The sequence below is a fragment of the Phascolarctos cinereus genome, unplaced genomic scaffold, assembly GCF_003287225.1.
Source record: "Phascolarctos cinereus isolate Bilbo 61053 unplaced genomic scaffold, phaCin_HiC Scaffold_2;HRSCAF=192, whole genome shotgun sequence".
NCBI lineage: Eukaryota > Metazoa > Chordata > Mammalia > Diprotodontia > Phascolarctidae > Phascolarctos > Phascolarctos cinereus.
Window position 1 is genome coordinate 34,747,542 of NW_027555625.1, and position 24,020 is coordinate 34,771,561.

The window sequence follows — 24,020 nt, forward strand, 5'->3', positions numbered from 1 at the left end:
TTCAAAATTTTTACAAATAGATGTTAAAAATTGTTTTTACATACAATTAGGGAAAAAATATTTTTTCAAAAAAAGAAAGAAAAGAGTATGGGAGTGAAAAGAACATTCTATAGCACTAACCTAAAACCTCAAAGTAGCTTAGGCCAAGGAAAATATTTACAAATAAAGTAATTTCTGATAGCATATGGTACTGTACAGCCACACACAAGGTATGAAGTGATACAGTTGGTTTTAAAAACACAGCCCAACTTACACATCCAAATAACTTCGAAAAAATGTTTTGAGCAGCAACCTTCCAAAAGGCCTCCTAGACAGACAGCAGTCTTTTTGAACGTTGACATCCAAAAGTAACGATACAGCACCTACTCTCATCCCCCATCATGAAAAGGGGAAGCCTGTGCCTCTCAGGTCAGCAGACAGTAGGAACTTCAATCTGTGAGTGCTAAGCCATTGTCAGCAAACTCCAAGAGACTGTGGAAGAATACCCCTGGGCTGAAGGGCAAATGTCCTGATTTTCAAAGACAGGAAGGAGAATGGAGGCTGCAAACTAGGCCAGTGAGCTTGCTCCAACTCTAGAATACATTACTAAAGGAATGTTTAATGAACATCTATCAAAGAAGCAGTGATTCCAGAGAGCTCCCATGGCTCCATGTCACTCTTAGTTCATTCCCTTTTTAACACAATTCTCAGACTGGTAAATCAGGGGAACGGGAGAGCTAAGCATCAGCATCCTGTTCAGTCACACAGCGGTTCTTATCAACAAGGCAACAAGATGTGCTAGTCTACAGTACTGTTAGGGGTATTCAGAACAAGCTGAGTGAATGGGCCCCCCCATCCCAGGAGTCATTAATATTTTGATGTCAGCTCCCAGGGATCCATGCTTGCTATTTGGACTGCTTCACATTCTTACTGATGACTTAGATAAAAGCAAAAATGGCATGCTTAACAAAGCTGCACATGAATGTTTATAATTGGGTTAAAGTACAATTTACAAGCTCAAGGTGGGGTAGACAGTTGTTCATCAGAACTGAGACTCCAGGGGGTTGGTGGACCATAGGCTCCATGAGTCCGTGGTACGACAGGAAAGTCGAAACACATTTCATTCAATCTTAGGCTGCATGAGGAGAAACAGAGCGTACAGGCCCAGGGAGATGAGCGACAGACCCACTACGCTCTGCCCTACCCAGATCTGACCACGTGAAGCAGGATATGGATAAGCTGGGAGGGAAATGCTGAGGGTGAGTGGCACCAGGTTATGCCATGAGGCTCTACCGAAGAGAATGGGGCCATTTAACCTAAAAAAGACACTTAGAGGGGCCAGAAGAGCTGTCTCCAAGCAGGGGATGATAGGCCATTCAGTTTGATGTGAAAGGGCAGAACCAGGAGTCATTTAAGTTATAGGAAAGATTTCAGCTATATCTGAGAAAAGATTTCTAACCAGTACAGGTGTCTAAGAGTGAGAAAGGGTTGCTGGAGGGAACGGTGGGTCCCCATCAGGAGAGGTCTTCAAACATCAACTGGATTTCTGCTTTATCAGCTAGGCTGTAGTGAAGATTCTAACTGGTTTCTGGCTCTAGTCTAGGGAGTGTTCCAGTCTCTGACACTCTCTAAAATTATAACTATGAATCCCAGAATGCACCGGTATCACCTCTACGCATCCCTAGCAATTCCAAAAGTGCTATGACGTAGCCAGATGGGAGCTGCCTACAAAGCTGGTTCCTCAGTCTGTGCATCTCAGACTGGCATGACTGACGGACGCTTCACTGTGCCGAATATTTCAAAGTATTTTTCAATGACCTTAAGCTGGGCACTGCTGCAAAATCTTAGGGCTGCTTTTTTCCTAATGATGATATTTGGCTAAACATAAAATACCACGATGTAAGAAGAACCAAAATTGGTACCCCAAAGGCAAAGCCAAGGTGCACAGAGGGTATATACAGATTCATCATATTACTTCACACACCTTGCACATCTGATACAGCTTAAAAGACAATTATTAGGATGTAACAAGAATGGAGGTATCATGACACACTGGCATCTCCCAGATGATTAAAAAAAAAAAAAAGAGGTGGTCTCTAGATCACCCTATGGAACACTTATGGAAGAACACAGACACGCCTCACAAAGGTTGAACTGATGGAGAGTACCCAGTGACGAGATCACAGATCCATCAAAATAGGTCTTAGGGAGCCCAGTGTCAGCCTTGGAGGGCTGGAAGTCCGGAACTGAAATCTTGCTGCAGACATTTGCTAGCTGGGTGACCCTGGGCAAGTCACTTAGCCTGTTTGCCTCAGTTCTGTCATCCATAAAATGGGAATAATAACAGCACCCACCCGCCCAGGGTTGTCGTGTGGACAAATGAGACCCCACGTGCATAGGGCTTTGTCACTCATTCTCTTTACCCATTATATCTGCTGTGATCTCCCCTCACCTTCTCAATGCTTTCTCCACTATGCAGGATGACAATCAGGTCTGTGTGACGCACATTTACTGACGTGCTCTTGCCCTGTTGTCAGTGTAAATACTTCACAGCTAACGCTAATCAAACTGCTGAGAACTCTGCATGGGAAGTGGGCTCAAGTCTCCCGGTCAGAGAGGCTCAACTGCTGAGCCTTTGGTTACCGGCAGCTTCGCCCTGGGCCTTGTGTGGCAGCCTACAAAAAGAGACACTGATGTGCTTGATGAGGTTTTCTAATCTATCATCTTACAGTATAATGGGGCAGCTAGGAGGCGGAGTAAGGAGAGTGCCAGGCCTGAAGCCAGGGAGATTCCTCTTTCTGAGTTCAGATCCGGCCTCAGACACTTCCTAGCTGGGTGACCCTGAGCAAGTCACTTTGCCCTGTTTGCCTCCGTTTCCTCATCTGTAAAATGAGCTGGAGAAGGAAATGACAAATCACTCCAGTATCTTTGCCAAGAAAACCCCAAAGGGGGTCATGAAGAGTCAGATGGGACTGAAAACGACTGAACAACAACATGGAGTATAAACCAAGGCAGGAGGCAAAATCTGGGGCCAGATCTGGATTCTTCATGGACGCTGAGAATCTGAGGCCACCTGTGGAAGAGCTTCACTGGCATACAAAATCCAAGCCGCAGATCTGGGAGAACCTTAGAGCTCCAGGCTGTCCTCCTGGCCCCTGCCAGAAGCCACTCCAATATCCCTGCACGTGGGTCACACAGCCCAGAAATGCACCCAACTATCTGAGCGTCTTAGGACAAGAGCAGCTGGTGTGCTGCACTTCTCAGGAAGGAAACACCAATTTCTAGGATCCTGGTTAATTATTTCAATAGAGTCCAAATAAAACATACTGAATAAAAATAAATCTATTACACACAATTCTGATTGTCTAGTATGCTCAAAAGGCTCCCACCCGTGCCCATGTGGTCAGAGAAGAGCCATAGCAAATTTCAGCTTTGTAACAGAACCAAGGAGCAATCCAAGGAAAACCTCAGTTCCTCATCTAAAATCCTCCACCAGGAGTTTCAGGCCAATTTCTTACACAGACCAATTTCCTTGATAAAGAATGAGTAACGAATTACTTGGCTTTCAGAAGGGCATCAGCAGCTTCATCAACAGCCTTTCTGCGATCCTTCAAGGCATCCTCCACTGACCGCCACTGCATCGATTTCCCATTTGCAACCTAGGAAGCAAAATCTTTGTCATTAGGCAGATTTGAACAAGAAGTAACAAGTGCCCGAATGGGCAAAGACACCAACGTGCTAAATGGACGGTTCTGAATGAGTGTGCAGCCCTCTACTCATTCCAACCATTTAAATACCACCCTGTAAGCACGGGTAAGTATGCTGTCATCAGCACAGGCCAATTCACAAATAAACTGTGGACCACAGAAATCGCCCTTGGGAGCCAACCTTGTCGTAAAAGGTTCTCCTTAGATCCCAGGCACAGTCCTCGGCCAGGCCCAAACAGGACGCTCTTCTAACTCCGTGGCACGGGAGAACCCCGAGGGCACCCTGATACCACAGCAGAAACTACATGTTCTATGATTTGTGACACTGTGCTTCCCTCCAGGCCTTCTTATAGCTTCCTAACTACATCACGCTCTAGGATGAGTACAATGCCTTAGACATGTATAGAGTCCTTTTCCTTCCCCCAACATTCTGTTTTTAAATGGTCCTCTTTATCTTTATGGGGAAATAATACCCTTCCATCAGGGCCCAAGAGCCATACAGAGACACACTCCAAACAGGGGAAACTAAAACACCTTGGCGTAGGAAAGGGATCATAGGTGTGTCCCTATAATTGTAATTTCTAAATTGTAAACTGTAAAATGGAATGCACGTGTCACTGCAACGTGACATGGAAGAATTACTTCCAGCCAACCCTCTTAAAGAGATCATCAATCCATATCCACGAAGGTTCATTAAGCACCTACTCTGTGGCAAAGCATGTTGTCATTCTATGGACGTGGGCTATCATCAATACTGCGCTGACATTAAAGTTGACTAAAAAAAGGAAATGAGATGATTTCACCCGATGTAAACACAAGCGTTCGGCTGTCTTCTTGCTAAAAGAAGACAGATTTTTTATTCAATCCATTCAATCTCAACGACAGCTCTGGCTTACCTCTGGACTGTCCATTGCTTTCTTCAACCTGCTTGAGTGAGTGTCAATGGCCTTGACGGCAGCGTTCTGGGCAGCTATTGCCTGCAGAGTGATCTGAGCTGTGTGGCTTAAAGAATCTTCTAAGCTTTTGGCCAGAGCTTGAAGAAAGCCAGAGTTAAAACTGTCAGGATACTCCCATCATGAGGAATGGATTTCTTTTCAACGACATCATGACCTCTCTTCCCTCCCACACTGACTCGCCTGAAGGGCTTCCCTATGACAATATTTCTGGTCCTTATGAAGCTGTGACTTAGAATACTGGAGATAATCCAAATCACAGTCAACCAGAAATGGTGTCAACAGACAAATACCAAGCGTAAAGGCAAAAACAAACAAAAGATAAAAACCTCACTATGTATCTATATATCCCCTACCAAACAAAGACAGTTAATAAAAATGACAATTCTCTAACCTAAGAGCAAAGGGACATCAGAAGAAGAAAAAACTGTATAAAAGGAGGAAAAGCACAGAAGAGGAGAGGAGGAATTCTTTCTACAAAGTTTCAAAGCACAGACCCAGCTAAGTTAAGAAAAGATCCTACTGGGCCAGCTAGGTAGCACATGGATACAGCACTGGCCCTAGAGTCAGGAGGATCTGAGTTCAAATCCGGCCTCACACGTCTGATGCTTACTAGCAGTGTGACTTAACCCCACTGCCTAGCAAAATACAAAAACAAAAAAAAAGAAAAGATCCTATTGCTTATTGCTTTAGGATAGCAATGTCCCCACATACTCTAAGATGGCACAGCTAAAAATGACTGATACTATTCTCAAATATTTTCTGGATTGAATTTATACTCAATAAGAAAGTGCATTCTGCCCATATACTGACTCACGATCTAAGTTAGACCACAAAAAAAGACAACTTGAGACAGGCCTGGAAAGTACATAGGAAAAGACAGACAGATAATGTAAAGATTAGGAACATTAATTATTAATCATTAATGTGCCAGCCTCTTTGGGGTTCCTGAGAAGCTCTGGGACTTACAAGTCTTGGAAAGGATTTCAAGGCAAAGAGGAAAAATCTTGCCAAAAGCCATTAAGGGAACATGGAAAGGATGTAAGAATACCCCAAAATGGGGGGTGAAGAAGCATTTAAAGGAATGCATGCTTAACTGACACAGAAACAGCAGAAAAGTACAAACTTAAACAAGCAGCGATCCTTTTAAGGAAAAGGATAAATAATTTAAATTTAACATGGAAAATGTAAGGACAATACCAGCTGACATTTATATATAGCACTTTAAGGTCTACCAAACTTCATAGACATTATCTTGTTGGAGTCTCACAACATCCCAATGAGGCATCCAAATTTTACAGGCGGGGAAACTGAAGGTGAGGAAGGTCAAGTGACTTGGCCACTGTCCCACAACCAGTAAGTGTCAGAGATGGCACAAAGGTTTACTGTGTGCCAGGCCCCATGCTGGGAATACAAAGGAAAGCAAAAGCAGTCCTGCTCTCAGGGGGCACACAGTCTAACAGATGTAGATCTGCACCAAGGTCATCCCGGGGCAAGCCCAGCACTCCATCCACTATCCCCTGGCCCCGGACACGCAGCAGGCCTCTCTCGAGGACCCCTCTCCCAGCATTACTTTGTACACGGACCCTCAGCACTCCTGCCGCTTGCCCTCCCCAGCAGAAGAGAAGTCTCCTATGTGTCATAATGCCCCCAGCCCCCAGGACAGTGCATGGCACAGAGTAAAATGCTTACTAAATGGTGACTGAAGTGATGGATGAAGCCCTCAGAGCAGAAACACGCGTGACGCCAAAGCAACAGGCATACCTTTTAACAAGGGCCATGAGAAGGAAATCTGAAGCAAGGAAGCATGAGCAGAGATTGGGGATGGCTTCCTGATGAAAAGAAAGGAGCTGGAAAATCCAAAACCAATACCCAGTGACAACCTGAGCAGACCGGTGCCACCTCTAACAACCAGAAAGGGAGACCAGGCAGGAGTCAGGCTCTGGGAGAGAACAGGGTGGGCAAGGGAGATGGCAGTGTCACAGGCAGACACCCTGGCAGCCAGGAAACCTCCAAAACGCAGCCCAGGAGCCTCCCCTGAGGATCACAGGGGCGGCTCATGAGGCTTTACAGGTTCTGGTTTAATGAGCAAGGGAGGCACAGGACATGCTTGTAGAGATTTGCATTAGAATTCTCTCCAAGTTTTCTCACTTAAAGGGGCAAGCCTCAATCATCTGGAAAAGTCCCTCTGTGGCAGCCCTGGCCAAAGGTGTGAAGCCCCACGGGTGGGGGGGGGGCCCTAGCTCTCAAGCCAGGGCCACTGATCTTCATTCCCACCAACAGAAAGTGACTTTGGGCAAGTCCATTACACTCTCCAGGCCTCAGATCCTTGTACTGTTTCTATCACCAGGTGGTAATGAGCCTTAAATTTGAAAGTGAAGGTAAAAGTACTTGGTAAATGTGAGCTCTTCTCCCGATCAGCAATAACAACAAGGCTTCTGATCCCCAGCACCAAATGCTGTCACAGGCATACAGGTTCACAGATTCAGAGATGGAAGGGACCAGAGAGGTCAAAAAAGACAGAGAGATAGAATGGTGAAGAGAGGGTAAGACCTGCAGTCAGACCAGAATTCAAATCCAGCCTCGGACACTTATGAAGCTGTGTGACCTTGGGCAAGTCAGTTTTCCTCTGCCTGCCTCAATTTCCTCATCTGTAAAATGGAATAACAGGCCCTATCTCCCAGGATCATTGAGAGGATCAGATGAGACAAAGATTTGTAAACTGTGCCTTAAAGCACTCTACAAATGCTGGCTAGTAATAGTGGTGACAGTTCATGTGGGTCCAATCTCTTTACTTTATGACTGAGGAAACTGAGGCCCGTATATTACATACTCAGTGACTCACACCAAAAGAGTACACATGTGACATGTGACATGCATGTCAAATGCTCTTCCTGAATTTGAATTCGTCTCTCTGCCTGGCAGGCACTTTCCGGGAGATAAGAAGAGATGGTAAGAACCGGGATGATGGAATGAAGATGCGAAAGAGAGTCCAGCTGGCCACAGACTGCCCAGCCGTCAAGGACAGGCAGCCTCCTACCCCCCAGCAAAGGAAGGAACCGAAAAGTCGGTGACAGACGTGAGCCCGGGCTAGGCAGTGGCCAAAGAGGACCCCCCAGTACTTAAGAGCTAGGGTTGTTCACATACACTGGATTGCTCTGTCCTGCTCCTCTGCTTCCTGCTGGACCCGCTGAGCTGCAACCTCTTCTGAGACTCGCTTTGCTCTAGAAGGTGAAGCTTCATGCACATGTCTCTCCTCTTGCAACAGAACAGAAGGAAGCACATTTCAATGCAGAACTGACACACGTGATGGGGCTTAAAACACCACTGTTTCCTACCTGCCAGGGCACAGGTCTTTGGCTAGCTGTAGCAATGGAAGACTCTATGACTGGAGCGAGGGAAGAGCTCTCTGACCACATCTCCTCACTCTGCCCAGGACCACTCCAGAGGCAGAGATGGAAGGTCCCCTGGCTGCTAACCCCCGCATTTTCAAGAAGAGGACCAAACATTTAAAAGCAACACATTTCTAAGAGTGCTGAGGTTATCACCATCCCAATGTGTCTAGCCACTCCATAAGCACGCTAGAATTCATAAGAGACAAATGAAAAAACAATTGTACTACCTGAAATATAAGGCTTTTGTTTTCCTTCGAGTAGTTCAAGCGGAGGTACTTGGTCAAAATTTTCACGCTGCTCAGCAGGAGACGGAATGGACGGAGCATCACCTGGTGCAGAAATAATATGAGCTGCTTCTGTAGGTGCTGCAAATATACATTAGCCAAGGCAAATCCATATTTACCTTGCTTGTCAATAACACATAGATATCTGCAACTATTCACGATCAACATATTTGGCAAGCATCTTCAAATACAGGGAATGTCTGGGCAGAACAATCTGCACTCGAAGAACCAGACAAATGCCCCTCACTGTGGGCTCCTTTACAGTGAAAAGGACACTGAAGAAATGTGTCAAGTGGCCATAGCTCTAGGACTGTCTGTGTTCATCTGAAAGGAAAAGCGTCTCACAGCAGTGCCCAGAGGAAGGCTGAATGAACAGAGTCAGGCATTCAGAGTCCCCAAGGGCAAGATGGACAAAAAGAATGTGGAATGAGGAAGGTGGGAAGAACGGAAGAGCTGCCTGGAGACATGAGATCAAGGGGGTGAAATAGTGGGCAGAAGAGAGAGGAACACAGAAGCACACTGGAGCCAGAGGCTAGGAGGCCAATGGGGAACTTGTGAGGAAGGGGAACAGCACCTCAGATTCTCTTCATTTCCATCCCGTCTGGCTTCAAATGAAGGAAGGGAGGGAAGACGATCAAAAAGAGAAATTAAGGTTTGAAAGGGGAAGGAGGTAAGTCCAGGAGTGAAAAGCAACACAAAGAAGATGGACGAGTTAAGAAGCACTGCTTAAAAGACATGAACCCAATCGAGAACTGAAGATGCAGGAAGAAGCATTGAGAGTGTTCCTTAGCGGGAACGTCCATCCACAGGAGAAGCAGGAGAGAATGGAATGGCAGGTGTGCCAGTGAAGGCAGCTGTCGGGCTGTAGGCTGGGAGAAATGGGTAATTGGGGGTGGGGGAAGGATGGTTTACAAAAACAGGCAACATGATAGGAAGAAGTTTTATGATCTAAAACCACCTTCCAGGTTTCAAACACCATAAATGAACCTTACCAAAACACCGACCCATTGTAAGCTCTGAGGAGGCCTCCTACCATGTCAACCCTCTGCTGAAGGACAGCTCCTGCACTCCTTGCCACTCTGATCACAAGACCACAGCCTAGGAAGTTCAGTGATCTCAGGGCTTCCCAGATATAGCTTAATTGCATCCATCTTCTCTGCCAACTAAGTAAATACTGGGTAATACAGAGGGCCTGGGGAGCACTGGCAGCAGGAGGAGCTGAGGTGTGAGGGCAGGCAGCTGGGCAGAGAATCAAACAGGTGCAAATGGGCTCCAAAAATCAAAAGAAAGAAAGAAAGAAAGAAAGAGAAAGAAAGCCAGTTTCCTGGGGGAGGAGAAGCAAGCAGCCCAAAGCAGCCCCGAACTCTGGTGAGCCAGACAAGCCCGGCAGCACTTGGTCTTCTCCTTCCGTGGCCCCCACTCCTCACCTGAGCCGGGGGCCCAACAAGAGTCCTAAGGGATCATGAGAGAATCTCCCTGGTCTCTGTCATGAGAGGGAACCTGCAGGGACCAGCTGACTCTCCTCCTCACAGAAGGGTACAAGAATATCAAATCTACGTACTGATTTCTCTGCTTCACTTTAAACTATCAGGATAAAATATAAGTACCTTCTTTAGTTGCAGAACTTGGCGTGTCTCCTTTATGTTTCTGGAGTTTAGAGTCTTTCATTACTTCTGACATACTAGAAATTTTTAGTGGACCAGGCTGAATGTTGGGAAGAGAAAAAACATTTGTTTCAGAAAATGTACAGTTTCCTGAAGTAGCATGCACAGCAATTTCCTACTGAAATAAATAACTCTGAGAGGAGCGAGGAAGGCCAAGTACACGGTGACTACACCAAGAAGGGGGAATGAAACAACAACAGAACAACCGAATCGCACCAACTTCCAGCGGCCAGCAGCTTCCCGCTAGGGAGGCAAGCTCCACTGTGCCCCAGCAGCTTCGGGCCTTGGGCCCCTCCTGTGGAAAACATGGGGCTGGACCCGTCACTTCTCCAGGCTGTCCCTAAATCCACAAGCCTAGAGTCCTTTTGGGGAAGGGGGGCGGGGACAATGAGTAGAGAACATTCCAGATAATGTCAGTCAGGCGGAGCATGGACTACTTAGTTTAGCTGAACTGTTTTTTTTTCTCTTCTTTATTCTTTGTAATAAAAGATGACTCTTTGGGAGAAGTAGGAGAAGAGCTTGGGGAAATATAGGTATACAAAAAAAAAATCCAAAAGCTTATCAATAAAAATTTATTTTAAAAAAGGTAACCAAAACATCAAATCTTTTGGGGGAATAAAATGGAAAAAAAAAGCCAGAAATACTAGCTGTAGCAACAAGAAAAAAAAACATTAGTCTCTTCACTATCAACATGCATACACTACAAAATGAGAACTCAGAGTAAGAACTCAGAGAAGCATCTTATTCTCCTTTGGAAGACTACCCACAGAAGTACGCTACCCAGTCTTCCTGACAAAGAGCAGGCAATAGCTTCAGAACGCAAAAAAGGGCCATATGTTATTGGACAGGACCCACGTGGAAATGTGCTTTTCTTGATTACACATTTCTTACAAAGGTTTTCTTTTGTTGTTGTTGAAATGATATGTGTGTTGGGGGGGAAATAAATGCTTGCTTATTTAAAAAAAATTAAAATAGCCTAAAAATTAATAAATCTAAAAATTTCAGTAAATTGTTTCAATTTCAGCTAGGGTTTTTTTTTTAAATTCATGTTTCATGAGAAATTCATGTTTCGATACTGTTCCATCACTCAGGAAATGAGCCACTTATGAATTATCCAAGGTCTCTCTCTTTTTTTCCCTCCGCTTGCTGGTCTATACGCGATTTCTAATGCCAGTGCTATTCACTAGCACCTTTACCAGCAGACACACTGAAGAAGATGCTCATCGAACTTACAGATATTTCTATTTAGCCCCACCCCCGGTCAGGCAATGCTGGTGTCCAACTGAACAGACTAAACTCTTGGAGGGCAGAGACCTGCATCTATTCCCAGCACCTACAAGGTACCTAGATTTGCATGCAGTAAGTGCTTAATAAATGTCTGCTGTATTCACTGCCTCAAATGGACACTGAATTATGATGTAACGAAATGCTTACTAATATATTTAAGTCAAGAGAGCTAGGTTCAAGTGCCAGCTATAGGCCCATGGACAAGTGACAACCTCTCTGAGACTTAGTTTTCTCATGAAAAATTGGCTTTATTCATCTCACAGGGATGTTGCGAGGCAAGTGCTAAGGACTATTTAAATGTATTATTTCCATCACCAAGTGTCAATTCTCTAATTGACATGTGGGGGAAAAGGTCACTTTTGGTCAATTGATAAATAGTGACCAAGTTGCCCCCCATGGTGAGGAACAATACATATAAAGTGGTGGTATGGTAGAGAGAACACAGGGCCAAAAGGCAGACATGTAAAGGAAGAGCACAGCAGATCTCTCCAAGGTCTTTTCCAGCTCAAATGATCACCAGTTTCTATGATTCCTGAATCTAATTTAGTGGAGAAGGGAGGATATCTATCAGTGAAAGGATCACAGTCTCTTAGAGCTAGTATGGACCTGAGTATTTCCCAAGACAAACGTCCTCCATCCACTCCACCCCACTTCTGACTTAAAATAAATCAGGATACGGGAGGCCAGAGTGTTACAGCTGAAGACACTGGCCCAGAGCAGCTAAGGGCTTTGTCCAACTGTTCTCCAGTGGACATGGAGCAGATCTAAGCTTGAAACCCAGGTCTTGTCATTCCCAACCTAATGCTGTTTCCATTACACCATGCTGAGGACAGAGCTGGGATTAAAAACACTCCTGTCTCCCAAGCCCGATCCTCTCTCCATGATTCACTAAAAAGATCTCCATGGTATGTACCTTTTCATTTATGCTACCGTTATGTTTTTACAACATTCCGCTGAGGAAAGAATCAGTGTATTATGAAAATTAATGTGGAAGCTGCATGTAGAGCTGACAGCAGCTGAGGTATAAGAGGGTTAAGAGCTAGCATGAAACGGTATCAATAGGAATGAAAGGAAAGGAGATATAAGACACGCTGTCAAGGAGAGGACGGGACTTGGTGACTTGGGAAAAACTGGGGACAGGAGAATTTTGAAAAAGATGACTGAGGATTCAAACATGGGAAACTAGGGAAACGGTGAGGCTCTTCACACAGTGAAAACAACAGCAAGAGGAGCAGCCAGCTGGAGGAGCTCACTTTAGACACACCGAGTCTGAAGGGACGCTGGGTCAGCCGAGTGAAAACAGCCATGTGAGAACCAGACTTATACACAAAGGAGTCTAAGCTCAAAGCTGGGACGCTGACAACCCAGATCCATGAGAAAGAGCACACAGAAAGCAGAGGAGGGACCCTGGCTCATCATTTCCCCTGGCCATTCCCTGGGGCCGTGCACCTTAAAATAGAAGGCCTGGGTGGGAGCCCAAAGACAGCTGAGGAGCTGGGTCTCCAGCATATCATGAGCATGGCTATTTTAAGCTGCTAGAGGCCCATGAGGCCACTAGAGGTGACCGAGGGTCATAATGAGCTCAAATGTATATTGTTAAGATTTACAAAGCGCTTCAAGCAGACTACTTCACTGGATCCGCACAATAATCCTATGAGATAGGTGCTATTGTTAGTACTGGCATTCCATCCCCATCCGCACAGATGAGGAAGTTGAGGCTCATGAAAATCATGTGACTTTCCCAGGGTTACCCAGGTAGTCTGAATGGGCTCTGCTGAGCTGCTTCTCTGGAGAGCAGGCGTCCCCCTAATTCCAACAACCCACCAAGTGGCTGGGGACGCCCACCCCAGCACGAGAAGAGAGCCTTTTGAGAATACGTTGGGTTCTTTAAACATTTTACAGGAAGACTGTACAGAGACATACAGACCGCTGATAAACCCATTTTTAAAGTGTTTGCTTTTTAATATGGTGACAAAGGGTGTTGACATCATTGGCAATAATGAGGTTTCAGAAAGATCTATGACTTAAGAGATGCCAACTACATAATAGAGACCTGAAATTTCACGTACAAGCCTCTTTTTCTGTTCTACAATGGACATGACCACGCTCACTCTACTTGTGTGTGTTAAGTTCCAAATAAATTTTAAGAGTAATTTTTTAAAATGTATGCTGTTTGTCTTAAATACTCTCTGGTCTCCCTAATCCAGAGATGGAAGAATTGATCGTATTTCTGGTTGTTTCTTTCACAAGGTTCAATCCTCCCAACCCCACAATCACCTTCTGGGCATTGGAACAATTTTTATTGCATTTTTTTAACATGCTAAATAACTATGGAATTTCAAATACAAACAACAGCATAGTAGAGCAGAAATAAAAATGAATCAAAAATAAGAAGGAAAGGGTTTTTCTACTCCTACCTCTGCATTAGCTCACTGCATGATACAAGACAATTCATAATATCTGAGAGACTCATTTGTAAAATGAGAGGCCTGGGACCAGGGAATTAGGAAGGTACCTTTCCAGCTCTATGATTCCATGATTTATCAATAAAAAACAGAAGCCTGTTCAGGGAAATTAGGCTAATTCAAATAGTCTTGGCAAACACAAATCTGTTATGAACACAATGTTTCCTGCGAGAATCTTTTTTAATCACATCTTAGCAACACTGTCATAAAAGACCAAAAACCATGAACTGTACAAGGAAACACAAAAAGGAGGAGAAACCAACTGCAATCAGCCATGCCAAGGCTGCCCACACATTAACAACAAACTCCAGGAGCGCAGACAGAGAGGCAGGCAGGGCAGAGGCAGCTGGTGTGCGGAAGAAGACCCACCATGAGGCCTGTCTTCGCCTGCTTCTTAATCCATTTGGTTCTACCTCATTAAATGTTAAAATTTTATGTAGGAGCGTCCCTGACCCCTTATTTTATTTATTTGCTCATGTTGATCACTATTCATTTTATTAAAAAAGCAAAACAAAGCCTCAGTCTTACCGGCTGCTTTGGCAATGGCACTGCCTGGGAAGAACCAAGGACCATCTCAAAGACCTTGTCAGAAAAAGGGATGGTCTTTTCTACACTGTCTCGGAAACGCTGGTCCCACTTAGCATACAGAATGGTTCCACCAACACCACCACCAATAAACAAGAGGCCTGCTCCAGCAATTTTGCCTGCAGAAAGCCTAAGATAAAGAAAGAGCAAATGGTTAATATTTAAAAGAAAGAGGTTCTGAATATTATCTGATCAAACAAAATATTTGAAATAATTAACATTTTCAGAATACTATTTTCTCCATCACAACCGTCTCCTCCGAGGTCTCTAGCACCATTTTCCCACGATCAATTCAGAAACTGTGAATAATGAAGTCAGATGTTTTCTCCTTAAATCTGATGCTTTTAACGCTATGACAGGGAACAGTTACCTGCTCCGCCCCTGAAGAATGGGGACAGGAAAATCCCGCAAGATGACAAAGATGTAACTGTTCACAAACCTGTTCCTCCTCCTGAGTAGAGAAGAAGTTGAGAGATTTGCTTTGAACCCTCAAGAGATTCAGTAAAATCAGCTTGGCAGGCAATGTTTCAGAAGCCTCTGCCCACTTACTGACGCCTCTCCTCCAGCAGCTTGGAAAGGGGGCATCTGAAGCATCTCACCAGGTCCCTGAAACCAGACTCGATGCCTGGTACACAGCAAGTGCTTAATCCATGCCTTTTCATGTTTTCATGCGTCAGGCAGTATGCCAGCCATTGTATACGTAACCTCATTCATTACGGAATAAATTCTCTCATTACATCTTAGCAATGCTGTCAGAAAAGACCCAAAACCAGGAACTGTGCACAGAAATACAAAGGCGGGTCAATGTTAGAACCTCACAAAGACAGCTTAATTACTAAAGGACCAAAAAAGCTTCAACGGGAAGGAGATTTCTTCTAGAGCCAATCTCATAGCACTAGGCCATCACTGCAAGACTCCTACATGTATGTTTATCCAAAAAAAGGGAAAAGTCTCTAGATAAAGACTATCTATCCCCACATAAACACACACACACACACACACACACACACACACACATACATTTATTTTAGAAGCAAAAGACTTTAACCAGCATAATACTAATGCTGATGACCGGCAGCACTTATATAGAGCCTACAATGGGTCAAGCACTCTGCCAGGCTTGGCTCTATAAATATTACCTCACTTGATCCTCACAATAACCTTGAGAGGTAGGTGCTATTATTATTACTATCCCCATTTTACAGCTAAGGAAACTGAGGCAGAGCTTAAATGACTTGCTTAAGGTCACTCAACAGATAGTTAAGTGTCTGACAGGGAATTTGAATTCAGGTCATCCTGATTTCAGGCCCAGCATTCTACCCACTGCACCACCTAGCTGCCTCTGAAAATCTCCCTCTACCCTACTCTACAATACCTTCCCAGGTTTTTTCCCTGCTGCCTCAAACTCGCCCCAGTCTCCTCCATCCTTTAAGAACCTTCACCAGACTCTATCTTGCCCGCCAGCATCCATTCTCCCCTTCCTAGCTAAATTTGAACAGGCTGTCGACACCTGGGGCCTCCCCTTTCCTCCCAGGGGTTTCTGACCTCACTCACCTGAAGCTCACTTACCTGCCAAATCACCCGGCCCTTCCTCGGCCCCTGTAGCCTTGTGCCCTGCTGACCAGGGGCTCTCCTCTCTGGACTGTCAGGGGTTTGCTCTCCCTCGATCTCTTCCTCCCAGATGACCTCTCTTCAGCCTCCTCTGCCAAGTTTTTATCTACCTCATGCCCACTAGTTGTGAAGATCCCCCCCCAAGGCTCTGTCCCGGGCCCTTGGTCTGCTTCCTTTCTATGTTCTTTCGCATGATTTCATCAGTTCCCATGGGTTCAATGATCACCTCAATGGAACAACTTCTAGGTCACTTTATCAAGACTTCCTTTTTCTCCTGGTCTCTAGTCCCATGCCACCAAATGCCTACTGGATACTTAGAAATGGATGTCCTATAGACATCCCAGACTAAAATGTCCAAAACAGAACTTTCTCACCAATTCTACCCCTCTTCTGCATTTCCCTACTGCACACTCTGGTGTCATACATAATGGTGTCAAAGCACCACCATCTTGCCAATTAGATGTCCAAAACGCAGAGGTGAGGAAAATCTCAATGTCATTCCTGACTCTTCACTCACTCCACCCCACCCCACACACAATCAGTTGGCCAATCTGATTACTAATCATGGCACACTTTTTACCTGTCTTCCTACTCACAGTGGCACAACCACCCTCATTCAGGTCCCAACCCCACTCACCTGGACTAGTGTCAGAGCCTTCAACCTGTTTCCATTCCAATCCCTAGTCCACAAAGTCACCACCATGATTTTCATCAAGCATAGGTCTGATCATGGAGGTGCTAAGAATGCCCTCTGTTCCCTTAAGGGTCAAAGATAAACTCCTGTTTGGCATGTGAAGCTCCTCCTAAGCTGCCCCCAGTCACCTTCCATATGCATGCCAGAGCTCGGACACACCAGCTGGAAGTCTCTCGCTGCTCACCTCTACCTCAGGGAAACCCTGATTTGGGGCAGCTGGCTGGTGCAGTAGATAAGAGTGATAGGTTGGGAGTCACAAAAACCTGAGTTCAAATCCAGTCAACCCAGGGTATATTACTTAACCCTCGCTTGCCTCAGGACCTTTACCTGCAAAATGGGGATAAATAGCAGCACCAACCTCCCAGAGACACTGTGAAGATCAAATGAGATGACCATGAAGCACTTAGCAATGCCTGGCACACAGTCGGCGCTATAGAAATGTCAGCTATGATTTCCTTCGAGACTTGGCTAAACCTCCCCTTTCTAATGCAGTATTTCCTGCACTCTCCCACCCTTCCCTCCCATGCCCAGTATCTCATGCCTCCCTTCTACTCCTCAATGAAGGTTTTTTTTTTAAACTGGGACCATGAACTTGTTTTTTTTGATATTTTGAAAGGGGCATTTCAATAACTGATTTTTTTTGTAATTACATATATTTTATTTTGTACATTTAGGGAGGCCATAGGTCTCGCCAGATTGTCCAAGGAATCCATGACATAAAAAAGAAACCCCTACTTGAAGACTGTATTGTGCTGACTTTGTATGTATCCCATATGTCTTAGCAAAAACTCTGCCTCTCACAGATTGGGAAAGGGGGGTAATCAGAAGTAAATACTTCTGAGGAGGGACAGGGTCAAAAGAAAGAATAGAATAAATGGGAGGGCAGGATAGGATTAAGGGAAATACAGTTAGTTTTTCACAACATATCTACTATGGACGTGTTTTGCATAACTGCACATGTACAACCTATATTGAGTTGCTTGCCTTTTCAATGAGGGTGGGTGGGAAGGGAGGAAGAGAGAAAATTTGAAACCTAAAGTTTTAAAAACGTATGTTTAAAAAAAATGTTTTCACATGCTACTGGGAAATAAGAATTATAGGAAATGGGGTACAGAAGTCTATCCTGCCCTACAGGAAAACAGAAGGGGAAGGGGATAAGAGAAGGGGAGAGAGATAGAAGAGAGAACAGACTAGGGGAAGGGATATTCAGAATGTATGACATCTTGAGGTGGGGGGAGGGGGGAGATGGGGTGAAAATTTGGAACTCAAAAACTTGTGGGAGTGAATGTTGAAAACTAAAACTAAATAAATTTATATTAAAAAAAATTCTGCCTCTCAGTGCACTGAGAGAGCTCCCTCTTCTCCTCTGGGGGGTGGGGGTGGGGGGAGGTTGTATTCACCCCCCCCATCTCCCATGCCTCAGATGCATCCAGACACTTTCTCTTCTTCCAGCTTCCCACGTAATGAGATGGCCCTTCTCCTTGCCAAGGCCAACCCTGATGCATGCACAAGTGATCCCATTCCATCCTGTCTTCTCCAGCAGACTGATCCTTCTGTAGTCCCTCCTCTCTCACCCTATCTGGACAGCTCCCTCCCTGTCTCCTGGCTGCCCTCTCCTGCCTCCAAACAGGCCACATCTCCCTCGGCCTGATCCATCCGCCCCCGCTAGTGATCATCCTAGCTTTCTCGTCCCGTTGGTGGTTGAACTCCTGAGAAGGCCATCTAAATTCAATGCCTCCACTCCCCTTCTTCTTCTTCCTCGTAATTCTTTCCAAACTCACCATTCAGCTGAAAAGGCTCTCTCCAAAGTCAGCAATGATCTCTCAGTGGCCAAATCCAGTGGCTTTTTCTCAATCCTCATCCTTCCTGACCTCTCCCTCTACACCATTTCACAAGATGATCACATTAGCTCCCATGGTTTTAATTATCATCTCTATGCAGATGACCCTCAGCTATCTCCTAACCTCTAGGCCAGAATCTCCACCTCGCCTACTGGACGTGGCGAACTGGAAGCTTCAAAGACATCTTAAACTCAATATGTCTAAAAGTAAAATCATTACCTTGTCCATTCCTCCATCCCGCACCTCCACTTAACGCTTCTCTTCTAAATATCTCTATGACTAGACAGAGTCCTGCCATCTTCCTGGTCACCCAAACTTGAAACTGAGGTGTCATCTCAACCTCCTATCCAATCAGCTGTCAACTCTGTTGTCTCTAGCTCCACATTATCTCTTCTATACAGTTCCCGCTCCCCCAACACTGCAACCACCCTGGCCCAGGCCCACATCATCTCATGCCCAGACTACCACAGTAGGAGGCCCTTCATAACGCTCGCTGAATGTTCTAACGACAATCAGCTTTTAAAGTGTGAGCAATTCTGATCAACACAAAGCCCAGCTATGGTTCTGGAGGAGTCGCAGAGAAAGAGCCCGCCCGGGGGAGGCTGGATTCGAGGACAGCGTGAAGCACACCCAGCCGAGGCAGGGATTTGTTCTGCTTGATGATGCATGATTTTAACAGGGGGTTTTGTTTTCCTTGGTTTTTCACCGGGGGGGAGGAGAGGTAAAGAGAAAGCAGACCTTGAAGTTTTCTAAAAAATAAAAATTGATTTCACAAAATAAAAACCCCAAGGTTGCTGACTGTTCCTAATTGAAAACATCTGTAATGATGACTATCAATCTACATACCCAGAATTTCTTGTTGCAGAGTATCTACGGCATGGTCTCAAGGGACGGAGTACAAATTTTCCACAGAGGCAATTCTAAGGAGAAATAAGAACACACAGAATGAGAAGTATATCTCACAAATGTTGTGTTTCATAAAAATGAATTTTTAAAAATTCAAATGATTTTCAATAACAACTTTGACCCCAAACCCCCATCAGCTATGAAATTAACACTGATGTCACAGAAAAACATTTACCGGAGATTTAGGAGACAGGATTTTACCGGGCTGGACAATCTTGGGCAAGGTGCAGAGACAGAAAAGAGAGTTGGAAATGGAGGACCTCTGATGGCACCGCACCCAACCCATGTCTGCCCCCAAATCTCTTCGACTGCGTATCAGGCAAGCAGCACCCAGTTTTTATTACCTCCTGTGACAGCCCACTCAACTTCTTTATACTGACATGTGCATACATTTTTATTAATGTTTTAAACTTCCATCAGTCATTAAAAACAAATATATTAATGTATCAGAAAGAGCTGAAAGCAAGAATTCAAAGTCATTGTGAATACATGGGCATGTACAGACGCATTTGTTGTTTACTCATTTATTAAAAGAAACAAGTTGTATATCTTAACTGTAAGCCTAGGTTCTTTGTCTTCTGGAATATCATATTCCAAGTTCTCAACTCCCTCAGAGTGGTGGCTGCTGAATTCTTACCTCTGGATGGTTGTAGTATTTTCTCTTTGACCGAAAGTTCTGGATTTTGGCTAGATCGTTCTTGAGTTTTCATTTCAGGGTTTCTTACAGTAGATGACCTGTGGATTCTTCCTATTTCCACTTTGTTCTCTAGTTCCAAGAGATTTGAGCAGTTTTTCCGGAGACTCCTTGAAATATGACGTCCAGGCTCTTTATGGTCATGGTGTTCAGACAGTCCAATGAGCCTTACGTTTTTTTCTCTTCTGTTCAATCTGTTCCACGTCAGTAGTTTTTGCTATGGGAGACCTTATATTTTCTTCTAGTTCTTTTTTCAGTCTCTTGCCTTTTTTCAATCTTTTTGGTCTCATGGCGTCATTGGCTTCTATTTGGTCCATTCTACTTTTCAGAGAGTTTACTGCTTAGTTAAGTTTTATATCTGGTGTCAAGCTATTGATTCCCTTCCCAATTCTTTCTTCCATAGCTCTCACTTCTTTTCCAATGTTTTCCTCAACCATTCTCATTTCATTAATAACAATATTTCCAACTTTTTTTTTTAACTCTTGCTTCATGTTTCCCAGGAATTCTAAGTTTGTGCCCAAGCTGTGTCTTTCTCTGAAGCATTGCTTACACATGTTTCAGAGTCATTTGCTTCCTCCCTCTTTATGTCTGGAGCATCCCTGCAGCTCTTTTTCACTTATTTATTTATTTTTGGTTTTTTAGGCAATTGGGGTTAAGTGACTTGCCCAGGGTCACACAGCTAGTAAGTATCAAATGTTTGGTCTGAGGCCAGATTTGAACCCAGGTCCTCCTGACTTCAGGGCCAGCACTCTATCCACTGTGCCACCTAGCTGCCCCGTCCCCCCCCCACCCCGCAGCTCTTTGAGGTAAAGTTTTCTGTTGGCTCATTCTTCCTACCTCCTAACTTTAGACTGGATATGGGAGCTGGGCTCTGCATACTCCTGGAGGGTAAGTCCTGGGTATTAAATATCATGTTATTCCAGGATCTCAGGGACAGGCTGGGGAGCTACAGTAAGCTTTCACTGCTCTCAGTGTTCTGATCCAGGGCAAGGTCTGACTCCCACAAGTTCCTGAGCTGGGTTTGGGTCTGAGCAACAGCTGACTGCTTCTGGACTCGGTCCCTTTCAGCCAGCTGGGAAGCTCTGCTGGTTCTAAGAGACCCAACTACGGGCTCCCCTTTAGCTGGTGACTCCACATCTGCAGGCTGAGCCTCAGGCTTTCTTTGCTCCTGGGGTCTGAGCTTCTTCCTTTGCTAGTTCATCCCACAGGGCTTCTGTATCTGTGACATGGCCCTGGGTCATGGGGCACTACAAGGCTGCCAGGAGGCACCTGTCTCTGTCTCAGTGCCTGGGCAGTCCCCAGGGTCTGCAGACCTCTCTGCCCATCTACCTGGGCCAAATGAGATGGACAAATGGCTCACAAATAAGTTTTCCAGATTTCTCCCTAAGAATTAAGCCTTGGCATTTTTTAGGTGTTTGAAGGAATAATTTTGTGGGAGGAGTTTACAATCCTGTTTCCTGCTGCTCTGCCCTTCTGGATTTTAAAATGAGAAAACTGGACTAGATATCTAAATTCCCTTGCAGCCCTAAACTCCTATGACTGAATGAGACTAAATTCAACAAAAACAAACTACCTACTGTGTACGAAGCATGTCAGGAGGCACTACTGGGAATACAAAGATAACAAATAACGGATACAAAAGGTAAATATGCTCTCCCTCCAGGTCCTTCCTGGTTTCAACTCTAAGAGCCTTTCTTACAGCCTGCCCCAGCCCCTTAGCCCTGCCCTGAGCCTTCCTTCAGAGAGGAAATTCCACTTATTCTGCAGATTCCTTCTATGTATGCGGTTATTTACATGTTGTCTCCTGTATCAGAAATGTGATCTCCTTAAGGGCAGAGACTTTCTGCCTTTGCTTCCCCAGAAGTTAGCACAGTGCCTGGCACATCATAAATACTTCATAAATGCTTCTTGCTTCACATGGGGCAGTGGACATCTTTTTTTTTTTTTAGTGAGGCAATTGGGGTTAAGTGACTTGCTCAGGGTCACATAGCTAGCAAGTGCCAAGTGTTTGGTCTGAGGCCACATTTGAACTCAGGTCCTACTGACTTCAGGGCCAGTGCTCTATCCACTGCGCCACCTAGCTGCCCCTAGGGCAGTGGACATCTGAGTCTGTTATCACTTGTTGACAAGGCAAGTTTTAGAGATGCACTACAGCGGGAGTACCCAGGACATCCGCACTGTTAAGAAAGCGTTTCTTTAACGTGACCCCGTCTGACACACGGTGCCAAGGCCACCACCAGCTATGCCAGCTTCTCATGCCAGTCCTATTCCCTTGACCTTTTGATATAAGAGAATCAGCATCATGGAATATCAAAGTTGGAAGGACCACAGAGCTCACCAGGCCTAAAAGGGATCTTCATATCATCGTCAGCAGGCACATGGAAATGCCACATTCTGTAAGAAGCCTTTCCTGTTCTGGCTCTCCTTTTATTTCTAATTTATTGTGTACATAGCGTGTTGGTATGTATAGCTGTCTGCGTGTTTTCTCCCCCATTAGACTGGGAGCTCCTGGACAGCAGGGTCTTTTTTCCCCTTTCTTTGTATCCCCAGCATTTAGCACATTACTCTTCACACAGTATGCACTTAAATGTTTATTGACTGCCTGCTAAGCATTTGGCCAAGTGCTGGGGAGACAAAGGAAAAAACATGGTGCCTTCCTTCTGAGCTTAGCCCAATTTAGCCTGCATATCTCCTCTATATATGCACATAGTTGTTTGCAAGCTGTCTCTCCCATTAGACTGGGAGCTGCCAGCAGGCAGAGAACTGATTAAAGCCTGGCACACAGTAAGCACTGAATAAATGCTTCCTTGTTGACTTAAGGGGGGAAAAACTGGATAAAGTGTTTTATATTTTTTGTAACCTTAAACTGATTAATCAGGACGAGTTCACGGTCCTAGACTGGTTGGTAGTTGTGCTCCATGCTTGAGGACCAAAACGACGTCACTATGCTGGGCTTAAGGTACGGTGTGTGTGACTGTGGCTGATCAGACCAGCAGGAGCTCCGAAGGCTCTACCTCAGGTCAAGCACAAACAGTCCACATGAACACTGGGAGTGGAGAGGGCTCCACATTGGAACATCTCCCGTTTCTTTAGGGCTGCTGCAATTCTGCTTTGCTCATAAAGCACAGCACCTTCTTTGATGCCGGACAGCCCTAGATAAAAATTAGGAAAAAATCAAAGAAACATGAAAGTTTATAAGCTTGTGGGAAATTTATAAGTGTAGACATGTGAGACATAACTATCATTAATCTTCAAAACACTGTAAGTGAACTGTGTTTTTTGCGCTGATCTCAGCCAATCACTGGAGTGGGATGTGTACCTTTACAGAGCACCATCACCAGAAAAATTATGTCTAAGTTGGTCGGGCAAGAATCTACGTGAATTACCAGAAAATCCCATTTGCTCTGGCCGGTGATTCCATCTGGTCAGGGGTGGACACTGGGTTCCCAGAGTCCTCATTACATCCATATCCCTCGAAGCTCTAGAAAATGGCAAAGCCACCAAATCTCGTTTGCTCCTCCTTACCCCAAACTAAGGAGGACACAGAAGCCGATTAGGACTCATGTGGCCCTAAAGAAACCTGCAGTCTGGTTGGGCAAACAAAGCTACATATATGAAATAATCAGATAACTTCATATAGCTTATAGAAAAAAAGTAGCAAGCTGTATGTTTAGGTCAATAGGTGCTATATAAGCTAGACAGGAAGGCAAGACAGAATATTAGTTAAGAGTTATCCAAGAAGGCTGTGATGACTGACTCCTCCCCAACCATCATGTATACGAGGAGTTACCTTTTATGTTTGCTATAAATACATGTTCATAAACATTATAAGCCACAGTGTTTAGAGGAAGGGATAAGTATGTGAAAAGAGGAGGAGAAAGCAAATTCTAAGCTGATTAAATTCAGGACAAGGAGGCTAAGAGTTCTATAGGGTTGAGGACCCATAGAGGTCCCC

General features: G+C 44.9%; 1 protein-coding gene across 3 annotated transcripts in view; it reads right to left on the reverse strand.

Annotated features, from left to right (window-relative positions):
* The window catches only part of IMMT (inner membrane mitochondrial protein), a 45,109-nt gene that overhangs the window by 15,355 nt on the left and 5,734 nt on the right, over window positions 1-24,020 (reverse strand). Inside the window, exons 2-8 of one of the 3 annotated variants that reach the window (XM_020969460.2) lie at window positions 19,312-19,385; window positions 14,263-14,449; window positions 9,926-10,022; window positions 8,262-8,363; window positions 7,787-7,897; window positions 4,583-4,719; window positions 3,538-3,638 (exon numbers count right to left, since the gene is read on the reverse strand). In XM_020969460.2, the coding sequence (XP_020825119.1) occupies window positions 3,538-3,638; window positions 4,583-4,719; window positions 7,787-7,897; window positions 8,262-8,363; window positions 9,926-10,022; window positions 14,263-14,449; window positions 19,312-19,385 (809 nt within the window). The remainder of the gene's footprint in view (window positions 1-3,537; window positions 3,639-4,582; window positions 4,720-7,786; window positions 7,898-8,261; window positions 8,364-9,925; window positions 10,023-14,262; window positions 14,450-19,311; window positions 19,386-24,020) is intronic. The other 2 variants (XM_020969462.2, XM_020969463.2) reach the window with 2 other exon arrangements.